Source organism: Pseudochaenichthys georgianus, chromosome 17 (assembly GCF_902827115.2).
Source record: "Pseudochaenichthys georgianus chromosome 17, fPseGeo1.2, whole genome shotgun sequence".
Lineage (NCBI taxonomy): Eukaryota > Metazoa > Chordata > Actinopteri > Perciformes > Channichthyidae > Pseudochaenichthys > Pseudochaenichthys georgianus.
In genome coordinates, this window is record NC_047519.1 from 20,169,827 (window position 1) to 20,187,115 (window position 17,289).

General features: G+C 40.9%; 1 protein-coding gene across 4 annotated transcripts; it reads right to left on the reverse strand.

The window, feature by feature from the left end:
- Positions 1-58: 58 nt before the first annotated feature.
- On the reverse strand, positions 59-12,569 carry LOC117461745 (neurabin-1-like). 4 transcript variants are annotated; one of them, XM_034103641.2, is made up of 19 exons: positions 12,537-12,569; positions 9,143-11,116; positions 7,660-7,792; positions 7,222-7,342; positions 7,032-7,136; positions 6,056-6,146; positions 5,804-5,944; positions 5,373-5,426; positions 4,784-4,872; positions 4,474-4,602; positions 4,290-4,392; positions 4,132-4,201; positions 3,805-3,941; positions 3,488-3,717; positions 3,219-3,284; positions 2,673-2,877; positions 2,395-2,493; positions 1,281-1,469; positions 59-620 (listed from the first exon to the last, which is right to left on the reverse strand). In XM_034103641.2, exons 2-19 carry the CDS (start codon positions 10,871-10,873, stop codon positions 399-401), a joined length of 3,915 nt encoding a protein of 1,304 aa, XP_033959532.1. In that variant the 5' UTR covers positions 10,874-11,116; positions 12,537-12,569; the 3' UTR covers positions 59-398. The 4 variants fall into 4 exon arrangements, with proteins under 4 accessions (XP_033959532.1, XP_033959533.1, XP_033959535.1 ...); XM_034103642.1 differs by lacking the exon at positions 12,537-12,569 and adding an exon at positions 11,730-11,816 and having other exon boundaries at positions 4,290-4,386; XM_034103644.1 differs by lacking the exons at positions 2,395-2,493; positions 12,537-12,569 and adding an exon at positions 11,730-11,816 and having other exon boundaries at positions 4,290-4,386.
- Positions 12,570-17,289: the final 4,720 nt, after the last annotated feature.

Sequence of the window (17,289 nt, forward strand, 5' to 3'; positions counted from 1 at the left end):
AAGCAAAAGGATTATTTAAAATGTTATTTATTAATACATAAAAAAGCATTTACAGCAAACACCTGAGTGCTTAAATCAGCACATTGTTAAATATTAAAATGATAAGGATAATTTACAAGATAAAAAAAGAAACACTTAAGACGCACACAAAGAGATACATAACTGCTGTTGTGGGTGTGAATTTTGGTGCTGGTCCAACAAGTATGTCTATCAATTGTTCTGTATCCTAAATGATAGCTTTAAGATGTGAACAATATAGGATGTGGAGAGTAGTTCTAGCTGTTTCTATTGACTTAATATAAAATTGGTTCAAGTCCATCTGTGGTGCTTGCTGGGCTGCAAACACACACACTCCTGCTGCTGGTGGTGTATCTCCGACATCACCTTCGTCTCTCCTTTTATAAGAGTGACTCAGTTCTGACCGTTTTGACACCGAGTCTGGCATCTTTCACACACTTCTCCACCATCACCTGCTCTTTGTCTTCTCCCTCCGTATGCAAAACTATGTTCTTTTCCTGCTTCTTCTCTCCTTTCTTCAGTTCCTTTTCCTCTCTTTTCTTGATCTCCTTCAGCTTCCTCTTGAGGGCAGACCGGTCACTTTGACTGCACACCCCAAGAGCCTGACAGAAAAGAAAGAACCAGGGCATGGAAACTTAGAAAGAATATACATTGATTTTTTTGACAGGTTCATGTAAAATGCCTTTTAAAAAAAAACAGATTTAAATGATTAAACTTTACAATATTAGGTATAGTAACAACTGGCAACAAAAGTGACTTAAGTCCTTACTAGTCGAGCTTAGCATACATCAAAACTTGATACATGAGCATGGCAAACTCTATAAAATCTCAGATAATAGTATGACCATATACTGTATGTTGACTGATAAGTATAAAGGTTTTACAATGATGTTTAATAGAAAATAGACCGCGATCCAGATTTTAAACTAATCTGAAGGATGGCAGATGAGAAAAAATAATTTAACACATGCGAAAAGTGAATTTGGTTACCTAGCAGAAATGAAACATCTTATATGGCAAACATTCAATGCATGTATACAAAATGTGAAATTGTGTGAATAACAATGAAAGACACCATGATATCATCCAAATAAGTAAGGTACATGGCCCAGTTTGTAATCTCAGATGACAGGAAAGGTGATAACAGCATGTGGATATGTTGTCTTCCCATACTTGGCAGAAGTGGTTGTTTCAACAAGGTTGTATTGAAGTTTAAAAACGTGACTATTGAAAATGTTCAATCACAGTGTCATCATGCTCACCTTGAGTTTGTCGGTGTCCATGTTTATCAACTGTGTCCCGTCTACTCCTCTGGCAGCAAACTGTGGCACGTACTCCTCCATGTTCATAGTGATCAACCACAGACACACCTGCTGGCTGTCCCACTCCGAGATGGGCCGGTTTTGCCACTGGTTGTTGTTATTGGTTGGATTTGGGTCATCGTCCAACGTCTGACAGGACATCAGGGACAATAAGCAGACAGGGTGAGGAGAACGGGAGAAGTATATAGACATTTATTTATTTATTTATTAGGATAAACCCCTTGAGATGCACCATCTCGTTTTCAAGGGGGTCCCAACAAAAGCAACGTCTTACATTCATACGTGAACAAAATAACAAAGCAAAGCATGACAAACCACTTACAGTCTGTTAAGTAAAATTCATGAAGTAATAAATACAATCATTACAATTTGATAAGACAGTAGTGTCAAATAGATCAGTTTCATCAATAACAAGAGCACACCAGCTGAAAGTGAGATGAAAATGCATGCTTAAACATACCCAATGATGCAAGGGATCTAACAGTAGGCAAAGTAAACATGAACGCTCTTCTGCCAATAAATGTTTTTGCAGAGGGGACAGAGAAATAAATCTGGACAGTGTCTAACTTCATAATTTGACGAGTAAGGTACAAAATACTGCTTTAAATAAGGGGGAGAGTTAAAGTAAATGCATTTAAATATAAGTTGAAGCCAATGCATGCGTCATCTTACATTTAATGAAGGCCATAAGACTGTTATACATTGTGCAGTGACATGCAACCAAGAACAAATCTGCATAGACTATAATAGGCTATGTTAAGTGGAGCAAGATCTGATTTATGTGCATTTTGGTAGACAACATCACAATAGTCCATAATCGGAAGTATACGTTTAGAAGCAACTCTCTTACAGACACTCAGCGTAAAACAATTGCGAGAGTGGTGTAGGACACCAAATCCGTAATTTACTTTTCGTAATACATGATAAATGAAAAGGAAATAAAAAAACACAAGCGTAAGCTTGGGCAGACAAAATGATGGGACGAAGAGCGCTCTAGGCGTAAGAAGTAAGACAGAAAGAAAGAAAGAAAAAAGGAAGGTAGGGACAGACTCACCTCAGTGGAGGAAAAGGTGAAAGTGTGAGAGTGTCCAGAGAGGGAGACAACAGAGACATGACCCACCATGCTGGAGCTGCCCACTGGAGAGCCAATACTCTGGAGACAAGAGAAAGACACCTCGGCTGCCAGACTGTTTTACATCGGTGACATGCTTACCCATGCGCATGTTTGTTTAAAAATATATCTGCACCCATTTTTAGATTGAAAAGTTCTGAAAAAAGGAGGAGGAAGGCATGCAGGGAAAGATACTTCACACTTTGTAACTCTCTTCTTACCTGATCTCTCCTCCCCCTGGTGGTCAGGTAGGGTAAGCTGCTGCTGGACACAGAGCGCAGTCTCTCCCTTCCTCCCTCACCTTCCCCCTCTTTTTCTCTCCCTCGCTCTCCAAACCAGGGGAAGGGCAAGCAGGAAGGCATGGAGGTGACGGAACCTGACGGAGAAATGCCATCGGGCTCATCCACCAGGTCACCATACGACCCTCTGGTGGGGAACAAGGGTTACATTTCAGTTAAAATGTGACAGCGCACATTTTTTTTTTTGTATTTCCTTTATGCAATTGGATTTAAAGAGGGACATGACAAGACCACATGGTTCTTGTGCAGCTAAAACAGTTTATTGCTAGATCTTTATTAATCATTATCTGCCATTTCCTGCCAAAAGAGGACATTCAAAAGAGGTGGTTGACTGGGATGTAGCTTAAATACTGTCTAGTGATTAGTTGGTATTGTCTGTTTTTCCAATGGCTTTTTTTGTTAACCACATCAAATAAAGCTAACTTACTATTGAATAAAACCATTTTTTGTGTGTATGCAATTTCATACCTGTTGGTTATGGACCCTTTGCCGCGTTTTTCACTTTTCCTTTTGTTAAGAGACTTGCGAAGACCACTGAAAAAGAAACAGACTCTAGCTATCAAAAAAGTCTCAGGAGCAAGTATAGCAACAGCAAAGCAGTGAGTCAGTGTCATCACTAAATGGGAGCTGGTATTGCATCTAAACTATTATGAATTTTTCATCAGAGAATATTAATAAATATTTGATGGGATCATGAACTAAATCTAAGACCAAAGAAACAGTCGGAGACCCTTCACCTAAAGTCAGGAAATTTCTTTTTGGACTTTCTGGAAGCGGAGGATTTGCAGGGTGAAGTAGTGCCGGTGTCATTGATGTAGATGGGAGGGGTGAAGACGGAGTTGTTTGGAAGTTGAGAGCTGAGGCCTGAGAAAGACGAAGTGCTGGACAGGTCACTTCTGCTGCTCCTTTGGGTCATCGAGGGAGCAGACAGCGATAGACTCTCCTGTTGTTTCTGAATCTCATCTTCCTAAAAGCAACAAAGAGATGCGTTTGAGTTTCAAAGCCAGAAAGAAGCACATTTAGTGTAGCAAAACTTTACAACCCTGTCTCCTACCCGCTTCCTAAAGCTCTTTCTGAGTTTGTCCCGAGAGGGCGGGTGCCGCTTGGATTTCTGGGCCAGCTGAGCTCTGGCTTTGTGAGCACTGGAGTCTAGACGTCCTGTATCAGGAACCAGAATGCACCAGTCTGGACCTGAGACACACACAATTAAATTTGTATTCATAAGGTTTCATTTTCTCACTAGTATTAGATTGTTTCAAACATCAAACGGAAACAATAGACTTGTTTTTCACTTTTACTTGCCAGCAGCTACACAGTGTCAAAGAGAAATATAGCCCCATTAACCTGCACACTTTACACTTACTGTAATTCAGCTGCTTACCTGTGACTGAAGTGTCCAGAGAGTGGTTCTTCCTCTCTTCTCCAGGCTCTTTCCCCTCCAGCTGTGCTATCTGAGATAAGCAGTGAGCGACAATGACTACAGGCAAATGGCAGGCTCACTAAAGCAGATCCATACAGGACTGAGAAGTCTCCTCTCACCTGGATTTGCAGTCTTTCAACTGTCTCTCTGTGCAGCTTATCTTTCTCCGCCATTTCTCTTCTTAAATCTGCTTCTCTGCCCTCCCTCTCCTCTTCTCTGAAACTCATTTGAAAACCACACTTTTACTAGCATACACTCCCGGTAACATTATTTCAAACTGGACAAACTGGATTAATTGAATACCTGTTCTGGTATTCTCGGACCAGTCTCTTGGCCTTGCTGTATTTGATCTCCAAGCTTTCTGATTGGTTCTGGGCATCAGCCAGTCGCTGGCTCACAACCCTGCACAGGGTTTGGGCATCCTGCCAGTACCTGATAAATAGAGTACGGGGGCTTATTAAGCATCATTGTCTTCATAATGATTCTTTACATCATTATCCTTGTGCATGCATTAGGGTCCCACTTGAACTTGAAGCTGTTTTTGTATTAGTCCTCTATCATAGACAGTGGCAAAATAACATTCTTTGATATGCTATAGAAAATAGCATTGTACTTCTCTAGTTTGTCGGCTTTGTCCTCTCCATCCTGCACTCTTTGCTCCAGTTCGTCTCTCTGGTCCTGCTGCTCCTCCCATTCCTTTAACTTGGCAAAAATAAAGTAAAAGTAATTTGTGTGTTTTTGTGGAAGGCTGCAATAAATGTCTTATGCACAAGGGAAAAGAAAGGGCTTCCAAAAAAAGGCCCTTTTGTTTCAAACGTCACACATGCCAAAAACTATTCTTAGGATTTGGAGAAACTGTACACTTCTTAAATCCTCTTACTTCACAAGTTTTGACACAACAAATGAAGTACCAACTGTTCTAAAACAGTTGGGTAGAACAAAGCCAGATTTTCCTTCTGAAATGCTGTCGCCAACCCAATTATGTCACAGCAGTGATTACTTCAAGGTAAAGGCAGAAAAAGCGGGCCTTCATAGAGAAGTGTTGGAACGCGGCCCGTGTCCTAGTAACTCTACAACCGAGCCATCTCACACTTAAATGGGTCAGACTGTTCTAAAAGTGGATGCAAAAGGTAGCATAGTAAAGTGAGTTCAGTTATTGGATTGTGTTTGAGAGAGATCTCAGCTGATGTCAGCTGACCTACCTTTTCTCTAGCGCAATGAAGTTGGGACGCTTTGCTTTGTAGTTTTGACTGAAGCTGCAAGAGACAAGAAAAGGTGGAAAATTAATTTGATAACATTACAATGTTTGTGTTTATACTCCTAAGTATCAGTATTTGTTTTGAGAGATTCTTCTTTTAGAAATCCTATTTAATTTATCATTGACTGACATCCAAAATAGGATTTGGTGTACACTTTCCTAACATACCTGGTTTATGGAAGTTCTCAATTATTTGGTATGATATTTGTAATCGTAAATATGGCACATTAAAAAAGGAAAACAGTGTCTGTTTAACAATTTGTCACATTTTAAAAGTAAAACATCATTTGAATCAAAGTACTGAGCATCTCAATGGATGAAAAGAAGAAGAAGGCATAGTTTCAGATTAATAAATCCATGGTGAATGTAAAGTACCTGCAGGTATTTGAAACAAAGCTGGTAGTTGTCCAGATTGGAAAGAACAGACATGTCCGCCTCTTCATATTCCTCTTCCTCTTCCTCTGACTTCTCTGACATGCTACGATCATATTCCTCATCCCCACTTGATCTTTCACTCTTCATATATGAAAACATACAAACAAAAAACACTACAATTACACCACAAAGGATTGTGAACACGATCGAAACAGCAGCGCTTTTTTAATTTTTTTAAATAGTAAAACAAACCTTTCTGGGTGTTTTATCCATTTCCAGGCTTTCGTTGATCAGTCGTGCCACCTCGCTCTCCACACCCTCCTTCTCTCGGCCAATCAGAAACCTGGAGCCGAGCAGCGAAATCAGTCAAAGCTGTGAGCAATCAACCCAGCCAGAGGAGCACAGGTGTTGCCAATACCTCTAACGACGGCACAGAGCGTTATGATGGTGTGAAAGTATACAAAACACCATTTAATTCATACATTTTCCTTCTGTGAAATGACTACAGGACCTTTGGAAAAAATACCCATTCTGATGTTGCAGTATATCTTGCGTTGAGTCACTAAGATATCCAAAAGTGTTGTGGTGTTCACATTCACTTTTTTTGTAACCTCCATTTTAGGAGGACAAAAAAAGGAGATGTTCATGTGGCATTAAAAGCATTGCTTGAATCATCCCTTTCATGTTTAGAAAGAGTCTTGAAAGTGCCAATGGAGAGTTTTTTGTTTGCATCTTAAAGATTGATAGGCAATTTAAAACAGGGATAGACTGTAATGTCAGGTGTCCAAGTGTATATCATGTGTTGTTGTCAGGCCAAAAATATCCTTTTTTTTTAAAACAACATCTAAGGGGAGAAAAACATATTTTTATTTTGCAACTACTGTTTCATCTTTAAATAACTCCAATTATGTAAATAACATCTAGAAGTGTGACTGTCACTGATCAGATTGTTTTTAGAACCAGGCATTGTAATAGCCTCCAAAGACCTCACACTGCATCACTCCCAAATTAGCAGCAGCATGTTTACAAATACTGGGAAAGTACTAACAAATGAGGGTTTTTTTAAGATGCAAGGATACATGCTTTAATGCTTTCTTGCCTAATTCAACATAAGGTACAATGGACCATCCTTTACCAACGTAATGTCATCCCACATTCCCAAGCAACACACCATTTGCCCGTCATTCCAATTTGCTGACACTTTTTTAAAATGTACACAAAAACTTACTTGACAACGCCGGACGTATTCTTGAGGACTGTGGCAGCAAACAGCTGGGTGACTCCAACCAAACTCACCCCATCCACCTCCACTATCTGGTCATTCACCTGAATCCTAACACAGAGTTAAAGAAAATATCATGTCATTAGAAACACACTACATTCCCAGTAAATAAGAGTCTGGTGTTGATGAAACGTACCTCTCATCCTTCTGTGTTGCTCCTCCTTCAGTGACGGTCTTCACAAAGATACCTAGTTTTTCCAGTCCCTGGTCAGCTCCTACACCCATTCCTATTATACTGATGCCCAGACCCTCGTTTCCTAGAGGGGAAATATTTGAGAAATGTAATCTTTAATAACAACATTAGTCAGGGGAACATAAAAGCATCCTCAGGAGAAACATAGTACTTGAAATAAGAGTGGAGGGTTATGACCTTGTTTTGACCTATTATCAATCAGCCTTGTTTAACTAACACAATTGATTCTCTATGCATAAAAGATCTCTCATAAATATGCCACTGGATGTCCAAATCCCAGAAATAATATATCATAACTGATGTGGACTTGAACACACATGGACACCAAAAAGCAAACATAAGCAAAAAGTAGACGGACAGCGTGAAAGAGCAGCTTCTCACCCTTCTCTATCTCCACAGCGAAGACATCCATTCTCTCCACTCTCTTCTCCAACTCAAACTCAGCCGATGCAGACACCGGGTCAATGTCCTCATTGTGTCTGTCGTACTCCGCGTTAGAATAAGTGTTGTACACCTGGAAAACAGCATCAAATATACTGTTTAGGGAGAGACGCGACAGGAAAAATCTAAAATGTTCTTGCACTTTGGGCTATTTTCTTCTCTCAGCCTAGTTTAAAATAAAAATAAAAATGTCTCAATACACTTTTGGCGCCTGAAGAATTCGCAAAAATTCACCAAAAGTTAAATAAGATAACGCCTCCTTAGAATGTGTAAACGTAACATTTCAGACTAAATTAAGAAGATTTTTCAAATAAGGTTATGCCAAATCTGCAAATCTAAGCATAACATTTCAGAAATGGTTTATTTTTAATGTATAAAGCCATTTTAGGTAAGCTTCCACTGTACATATGTGCCAGATTTGCTCCAGTTTGTGACTCTCACAACCTCAGATCCAGTGCCTGGATACGGTTCCAGGTACCTGCCTAAAACTGAGGGTACTTGTCTCAATAGCATGTTTTAAATTGAAGTTGTCTGAAGTCCTTACCACCAGCTGCTCGTGCAGAAATAAGTAGTGTACCTTTCTTACTGTCCTAATGCGCACAATGTAGTGACTGCTTTTTCGTCTTTTGTTTTCTTAGTTATGTTCTCTGTATTTTATACGTTTGTGTTATGTGTAACGTTGCTGCCTTCTTGGCCAGGTCAGCATTGCAAATTAGATTTAATCTCAATACTTTTATCTGGTTAAATAAAAAATAAAAAAAAAAATAAAAAAAATCTATCTATTAGTTTACTGTGACAGCCTTGGTTTATGTCAACACTGATGTCAAACGTATGCTTGCTGAGAATACTCCTGTATGCATTGGTCGCTTATTAATGTGTTCACCACAGAGGAGAACCATCTGCAGCTATCGACACAACAAGAAGCTGTTTATGTTGGCCAATCTGTCAGAGTGTGAGGGTGAGAACCAGGAAGTGCAGAAAAAATGAAACTATGCAAGCGTAATTAGAAGATTGCACAACAAAATAAAAATGTACACACTCAACTTGTATACGTCACCAATAGATACAACTTCAATATCTTGTAATGAGCCAAGCCACATACATGCCATACACACACACACACACGAATGTTTTCTGTGCTTTTACATATTGAGACTACTCTGAGCTGGGTGCTGACAGAGTGAGGGGAAGCATGTGGGATCTTGCCTTTCCTCCGCCTCTAATGGATTAGAAACATGGCTTTGGGCTAACACTTCTCTTATGTGGATTCAAAACCCAGCTGGAACTGACAGTCACACAAATCTACTATAAAAGGCTTCAGTAAAAGCATGACATAAGAGACAAGGGACCCTGCAGCTGTGAACTAAGTACATACTGTAACAAAGGCCAACACGTGTGATTTTAGTTTAAAGATTTATCTTACCTTGATTGGTGCGGAGGTGAACCTGACCTTTCTCTTTGCCACCTCTGCTTTCCCTTCCTCCTCGTCTTCCTCCTGATTGTCCAGTTCAGGCAAACCAGGAATTTCCTCATATTGCAATAAATGCAAATGTCCATGTATAGAAGTCTCTGGATTAGACGGAGATTGCTGCTCATGAACGAAAGCCTCGTTTTCAATCCAAGAAGAAACTTCAGATCCCGTCTGGTCCTCTTTTCCTCCTCCTATATCCTCTTTTCCATCAGTACGCTCTCTCTCCTCCACATGCTTGACCTCCTCTTGCAGCTCGGAAGTTGTTCCCTCTTCTACTTCTTCAGATTTGACCTCTCCATGGCTTGGTTTATATTCCTCTTCTCCACCCTTCTTGTTCGTCACACTGCATCTCTCAGCTTCTTTGTCATTACCCTCCTCTTGCATCATGTCTCTTTCTGTCATTCCAGCATTTTCTTCCACTCCGGCAACAGTCTTTTTCTCCACGTTGTCCCTGGTTTCTGTTGACTTCTCAGTCAGTGCAATAAACTCTCCGTTCTGCCCCTCCCCTTCTTCATTCACCTGCTCATACTTGTCTCTTCCACCTTTCCTGTCATGCTTAGTCTCTATTTTACATGACATGCTGGGCTCTTCAAAAAAATCATCAACCAGCTCCTGAACACGTTCCCCTGCAACTTTGTACATGTCCTTTCCCGACTCCTCCATAAGCCTGTCTTTGACATTTCCCCCCTCCTTCTCTTCGTCATTGTCATCACTTTCAGATGACCCGTTCTTTACGTCCACTAGTTCTGCTCTCACTGAATCCTCAGGGGTCAAGCAGGGGTCAAGGGTTGTGCTTGCTATTCTTTCTTCCTCCGTTTGTGATCCTGTGGTTTGACCATGTTTGTGAAGACAGGAGGGAGATGTGTTGGATGATTCACTAGGGCCGAACGATGCAGGAGATTTAGGGTGCTCTGTCAGCGAGGCCTGTGCAGGAGGGTTCTCCAGGAAATTATTTATGATGGGTAGGTTTATTAATTTGTCTTTATCAAAGCGATCCTCCTCTGCCCGACTCCTTTTCCCATTGTTGTCTTCCTCTCGGTTAACTTTTCCGATTCCTTCTTCATCTGCCATTTCCTTGCTTCCTCTGCCAGCAACACATTTTGAAGCCAGCCCGCCGTCACCTCCATCCTCCATCCTCTTGGTCTCAAACAACCTCCGGGTTACAGAGAATTTCTGGGCCAGAGCAGCTCTGTCAATATCAGCAATCTCCTCTGATCTGGGTGATTTATCCTGCAGAGAAGATTCTGGAATAGAAAGGTTTGCCGTGTAGTTCAAAGCAGACGAGGAACTGATAATAGAAAGTCTGGATGTAGAGAAAGGTGAAGTTTGAAGCAGTGGGGTGGAGTTATTGGGAGGGAGAAGGGGTGTTGAGCCAGAACTCTGCACAGGAACCTCTTGATTCAGCTGCTGGTTGTCCATTTGCAGGAAGATGTTGTCTCTGATCTTTGTCCCCCTGGTGCTGTGGACTCGCCCTCTGCTGCCTGTGCTGCTGGACATTATGTGATCTGACAGGCTGGAAGGAAGCCTGGCTGAGTGCACAGCAGAGAGCTGGGCAGCGGTAGCTTTGGGCCCAGGTCGTAGACTGGTCGCAGAGTCGAATGAACATTTGATGGCGTGGAAGTCAGACTTATAGGTTATCCGGTGCGGGGAGGCGCTTCGGCCTTTGCTGTCTGTCCGCATCATCAGGGAAGGTGGAGGAGCTTCTCAAAACTAATGAGAGCACCTGATGATGTGTTGAGCAGTCAGATTATGTTTGAGTAATTGCTGGGAATTCTAGCAATTAAGCAGGAGATGCAGGGATATTGAGTTTTAAGAGGTTAAACTGCATTTGTTTGATAACAGCAGGTGACGAAGGCAGTGTCTTGAAACGTCATTGTGATCAGGTAGTCTTCCCATATAAATTCACCACCACTCAGCAAGAGTGTCCTGGAAGAATGGAATGAGAAAGTATTGATATATTTGTTTGATGGGAATACATTGTAAGCATTACCTCATGGTGCAAAGGATGACAATTCAACTAAGATAATGAAACAAAAAAATAAGCCACACATTAACACACTAATCCGGGTTTAATTGGCACAACCAAACAAATACTGCCAAGACAAACTATGAGTTGGCTTCGGTTACTGGTGATGATTTGCAGTTATCATTGATAATACTAAAATGACCAATGTCCAGGCTCAGTAGGCTACTTGTACTCACTGCGAAACGGGAAGTTTAACGATTCTGATCAAAGTAAAAAACACGTTGCCAGCAGAACACACATTAAATAGTTTGTAGCAGAAATTAGAATCCGCTGCTTTCGCATGCGGTCGGAACATTAAGGGTACCAGAAGGCTACACAGGTATGTTGTAAACATCTCTGGGAAGAAAGCCACATTTTACATCAGTCGTTTTGAATTAGCTTTCTTAATATCTTGCCATTATGCGTCACATAAGGAACAGAGACTGGTATTTGTCCCTTTCAGTTTTGTTTACTGAATTTGAGTTAAGTTAATTAGCGTTACTTAACCTCAATTTGAAGACTGGTGGGTTTTACCTTTCTCTTCACTGTAATCCCTCAGTACACGATGATACAAAGCCACAATGTTTTGTTCGATTTACATCGATGCTACATGTGTATAAATCGGCCACACGCTATGAGAGAAGCAGAAGTTTACGACAGCATTTAAAGGCATCACATTTTACGCACCTGGCTGTAGTGCGCGCGCAGTTTAAAGGTCGTGACAGACGTTGGGTCGCCCAGAATGACAACAACCGGACAAAATAACCTGTATAATTAGCATTTAAGGTAGCTGCGAAGCGTTTTCGTATACTATCCTCTATCCTCCTTATCGTAGCCTACCAATGTTTGTTTGCAGACAGCCGGTGCTGGCGGCTCCCTCGCTGTGATAAATACAGACAGATGGCGACTCATGTCTCTAAATACTGTACATGGATTATCCTCCGGTAATCCTGTGTAAACTACTCCAGTAACTGTGCAACACTGACGGTGTACCAGCATAAGGGCAATTTAGCCTACATTTAGGAGGGTTCAAATATATTTGTGCCCTGACATTCATTTAACTACAGAAGGAAGTCTGCACATTTTAGTCACAGTTTAGGCAACTCCAATTATTGTTACATTATGTTAAAAGACTATTTTTAGAAGTTTAAGAATGAAAGATAATATGATGTCTGTGATGCCTTCTATCATAAAAAAATACTGCTGTTATTGCCATTTTACTGTGTGTCTCCATTATATCCAGTATCATTTTGCATCATAAACTTTGCATATGATCTACTATAGTTGTATACCACACTTCTATCAAACATGCAGGTTGCTGATACATGCACCTACCTTTACCTGTCTTTCAGCCTCCCTGCAAGCGTTGCCATCTGCTGTGTCAACCGTTACCACACTGACAGAGGTTCTCCTTGGCTCAGAGGTAAGCTTTGTGTGAAAATTCACCTGTGTGCATGATGCGAAGTCAGCCAGATCTCACACTGTCTACCTGTATGTGATTGTCTGTGAGTCAAACGAGAGCAGTGATGCAGCACCTGCTGGTGTGTGTGTGTGTGTGTGTGTGTGTGTGTGTGTGTGTGTGTGTGTGTGTGTGTGTGTGTGTGTGTGTGTGTGTGTGTGTGTGTGTGTGTGTGTGTGTGTGTGTGTGTGTGTGTGTGTGTGTGTGTACGTGTGACTTCCTACCTGTGTGTGTGATGCCAGTGGGAGAGTCGGTGCAGTACCTATGTCTGGCTGTGAATCTGGCTTGTGTGGCAGATGGACTGGACTGGACTGAACCGTGCGGACCCAAAAGAGTAGTTCTGCTCAGTGTGACCTGGATCTGACTGGAGACCATTTGTCCCAGGTGGCACTGGGACCTAGTTGATATAAATACTGGCCAATCACAAAAGCCTTCTTCTAAATGAGGCTAACCAAAGGAGGGAAGGGAGGGGAGTGAAATGAAGTAAAGATGGAAAATGAGGGAGTGATGTCAGGGTGGGTGGCAGAGTACATTTACAGAGTTATAGGCGGCAAGAAAGTGAGTGAGGCAGAGACAAAGACTGGAGGCAGAAATGTAACCTGGATTGGTAGCAGCAGTGGAAATGTGAAAGAGAGTGGCAATCATATGAATTGAGTGGTATACGTGAGTAAATTATGGTGTTTGCAAGCTGCTGAGGAATAATAGCAAATGCCCTCTTTTTAACTCAGCAGGGGTATTTATAATCAATGGCGGGTAGAATAAGAAATACAGGGATCTGTGTGTGCTGACATAATCCTCAAATCCCATTTCCCTCACCAGCAGCAGGTCACCTTGACTTTTTCACAAGTTGGTGTTCTTTCCTCCTATGGCTCACATAGGGTTTCTTTTCAAAAGTGAGCATGGCAGGAATGCCACGACTGCCCTTCTGTTTCGGTTTGTGGAGAGTCGTATATATTGTTGAGCTGGATGGTGATGATGATTGTGCATGGAAAGGAATGACTATGGGTGTGCAAGAGATAACTTCCTTTTACCTTTCAATTACAGCAAATGCAAATTAATTACACACAAGCACGTTTTGCTGTCAATCTCAATTCTATTAGAACCTCACTGACACATTGGTATCAGGTGTTTGATAATAGATAACAAGAAACAAATGTTTTTAATTAATTTTTTTACCTGTTGCCTGAAATAAATACATTTATTTTACACTTATATTTCAAACTGGGTACATTTAACAACTTTTTCATATGATTTTTTTCATTCAAGTGACCCTTGTAAAATGTTTATGACCCCTATTTATGTACATACAAATGTTAACATCTGTATCAAAAATCCATCATCTGTGTGGCTGTAATACAAATTGTAATTTCAGTCCTGCTTTAATTAACTGCTCCTACGTCAACACTGTTAATTTAAAGAGTCAAATTAAGTGGAGAGGACAGTTGCATTCTTTAGACTTGTATACTGTCTGACAGCTGATGATATTAGCTGTGTGTGTGCACGTTTGTATGTGTGCGTGTGTGTAGCCTGGATTTAGCAGACAGTCATGCCCCATATGGTTATCTGTTCAGTCAACCATATTTAGAGTTTCCCAGCTTCATAGGGGAATTTCACTCCATCCTCTGAGGATTTAAATGCAGACATGTGTTTACACCTTTATATATACAGTCTATGGTTTACACCAGTCTATGGTGCACACACACACACACACACACACACACACACACACACACACACACACACACACACACACACACACACACACACACACACACACACACACACACACACACACACACACACACACACACACACACACACACACACACACACACACACACACACACACACACACACACACACACACACACACACACACACACACACACACACACACACACACACACACACACACACACACACACACACACACACACACACACACACACAACTCAATAACACACTTTCTGCTCTGGGATGAACACACAAGTCAGCATTTTAAATGGGCAGAGCACTATGTTGCAGTTCTGCAGCTCTGCACCCTTTTGTACGGTGCTGTTTATCAGTGTGGCATAGCCTTTTTATAGCTCAAGTGTTGCATTGTGGTGGTGCATTTATGAACCCATAAACAATAATACTGCCACTTTGTGTCTAAATGAGAGAACTGCACATTTATAAACAACATCATTAATGATGCGATTCTTCGTGGATTAATATGTTGCGCTTTGCACTAACAATGACCGAGTTATTGATTAAATTCTCTCCATGGTCAAACGCATTATAACTGATCTTTGTCAAACTGTGAGGGGCTTCAGGATTTATATTTACATCCTGCAGAATCCTCAGATGCACATGCACATTTATTTTGCATTTACTGCATTAGATAACAGCTTGGGTAGAAAATGTGCTGTGATTTTGGAACCCAGTCAAACTCCTGATGAAAAACATTTAAATGGATTGGATCAGTGGATGGATTCTGCAAGACACATTTTAAATATCAATAGATACACTTCAATTGTTGTCATGCTATAGTAATTAAGCTTTACTTTTCTCAAAATCTTTGACAAAGCATATTTTAAAAATAGAATTCTTAGACAGCTGGCTCGGAAACACACTAATGCATGCACACTGCATTTCAACATCATGGTAAAAACTTGCTCAATCACCCTCCAGTATTACAGTCATGCATGCCAAAGTGCCATTTCAAACAGATGCAGTAAGGCAACCGTAAACACATGCACACGCACACACGCACACATACACACACACACATACACACAGTTGCAACAGGTGCACACATTTGCACACTGAATTCACCTGAATTCAGTGTGCACAACACATGACTTTACAAATGTTAGCGGTCTAAGTTAGAGGAGTTTGAGACGCATCAGTAACTCTTCTCCTTCCTTACTTTACTCTTTTATTACGTTAAAAACAGTCCTTGTCCTCCTCATTGTATCTGACCTCCCATGCCCTTCAGAGCAGCCACTAAATGCAGATCCCTGAATTTATTTTTGAATCTTCTGTTCTCCCACCTCTCTGTGACCCCTTATTTTCAGCTAGAGAATGCATGGAAAATAAGTAATGGTTTCAGGTAACGCTGGATGCTTAAAACCTCCCTGCTCATCCTCATCCCCCGCTCCCTCTCTCTCCCTTTACTGCGGTGGTTGCACTCATCCTGGCGACAGGCTGCATCTCTCTTTCGTATCACTTGGGTTGAATCCAAACAAGTGAAACTAACACTGCTTTGTTATTGTTCGTACACCATTTCACATGAGGCATCCTTCAAGGACACAGTAGCTGCATCTTGCATTGATCTTAATTTAGGCCCATAACAATCTGTAAATAGTGTTTTTTTATTCATAAGGAGCTTGTTTATGCTAGTTTCCCTATATGGATGACTTATTTCTGACAATACTCTGATTAGGCTCCTCCTCTATATATTGTCATAGATTCTGGATCATTTGTGTATGTATATTGTGATAGGACCCACGTTATCCTGACATTTGATTGTATCTTTATTTTTCATATGTCTGGAATAGCATTCATTGTTTGGGCCGATATGAGATTGTTACAAAGCATTGCGTAAATTAGGGGCTCATCAGTTCCTCAGAGTGTGGAATTGAAAGCCAATTTGACGAGTCATTCTTCAGTAGTCAACATTTTGTAACCACAGTCTGCCACTTATCCTTCTGTCAGCTTTTGGTAGATCACTTTGATATTTCCTGACCCATTTCTCCCTTATTTGCATAAAGTACACATTTCTATATTTATTATACCTCTTCCTGTCCCTCTTGTTGCATCCAAATCTGTGCTCCCTGCTATATCACAATTCCTCTGAAGGTGACTCATCCTATTGAAACTAAAATACTAAACTAAATAGGGACAGAGATTATCTTGCGATGCATTTTACTGGTTGGGTTTTTACTGTGGGGAATATTTTTTATGCAACATTGTTTACAATACACAGCATTTTCAAGAATCCCAAGAGTTGTTTAATGCTGTTTTCACACTACACAATTTTAGCCCGGTTTATAGCCAGACCTGGCAGGCTTTAGTTTTATATCGGCTACAACACTGGGAGTTGGACTTCACAATCGATCATTTTATCCTGTGTAGTGAGGAAGAGTGATTTGCAAGATGAGATAATTGTTCGATGTCTGTTGATTATTACATGTTTTACCTGTCGATTCAAAAGCCATACAAATGGCATGAGCATACAGGAGATCTATGGGACTGCCGATGTATCTGCAATTTGCACCAAACAGAACATTTGTCAAACAAGTTGCTTTAAAAAATCGCTGTTGAAATATCACTTTCTGTCGGAAAATATCTGTAATAATTGCATTCCAATGTTCTGTCTCACTTTGTAGTTTGCTGATCTGTTGGATGTTTAAGCTGAATTCACAGCACAGACTGACCAGAGAGGTGATGAGTGAGCCGACCTAAATGACAGGGGGCACTTGTGATGCCTTGCCCGGCTCCCCACCCTAGTGTGCACCACTGGTAAATCCCTTAATTTGATGAAATATTATAGTTTGTCTACCTCAACTGTGATTACTGACTGTATCCAATAGTAGGCCTACACTTAACTTCTAAGCATTACATGTCCTATAGTAAGTTTATTATAATCCT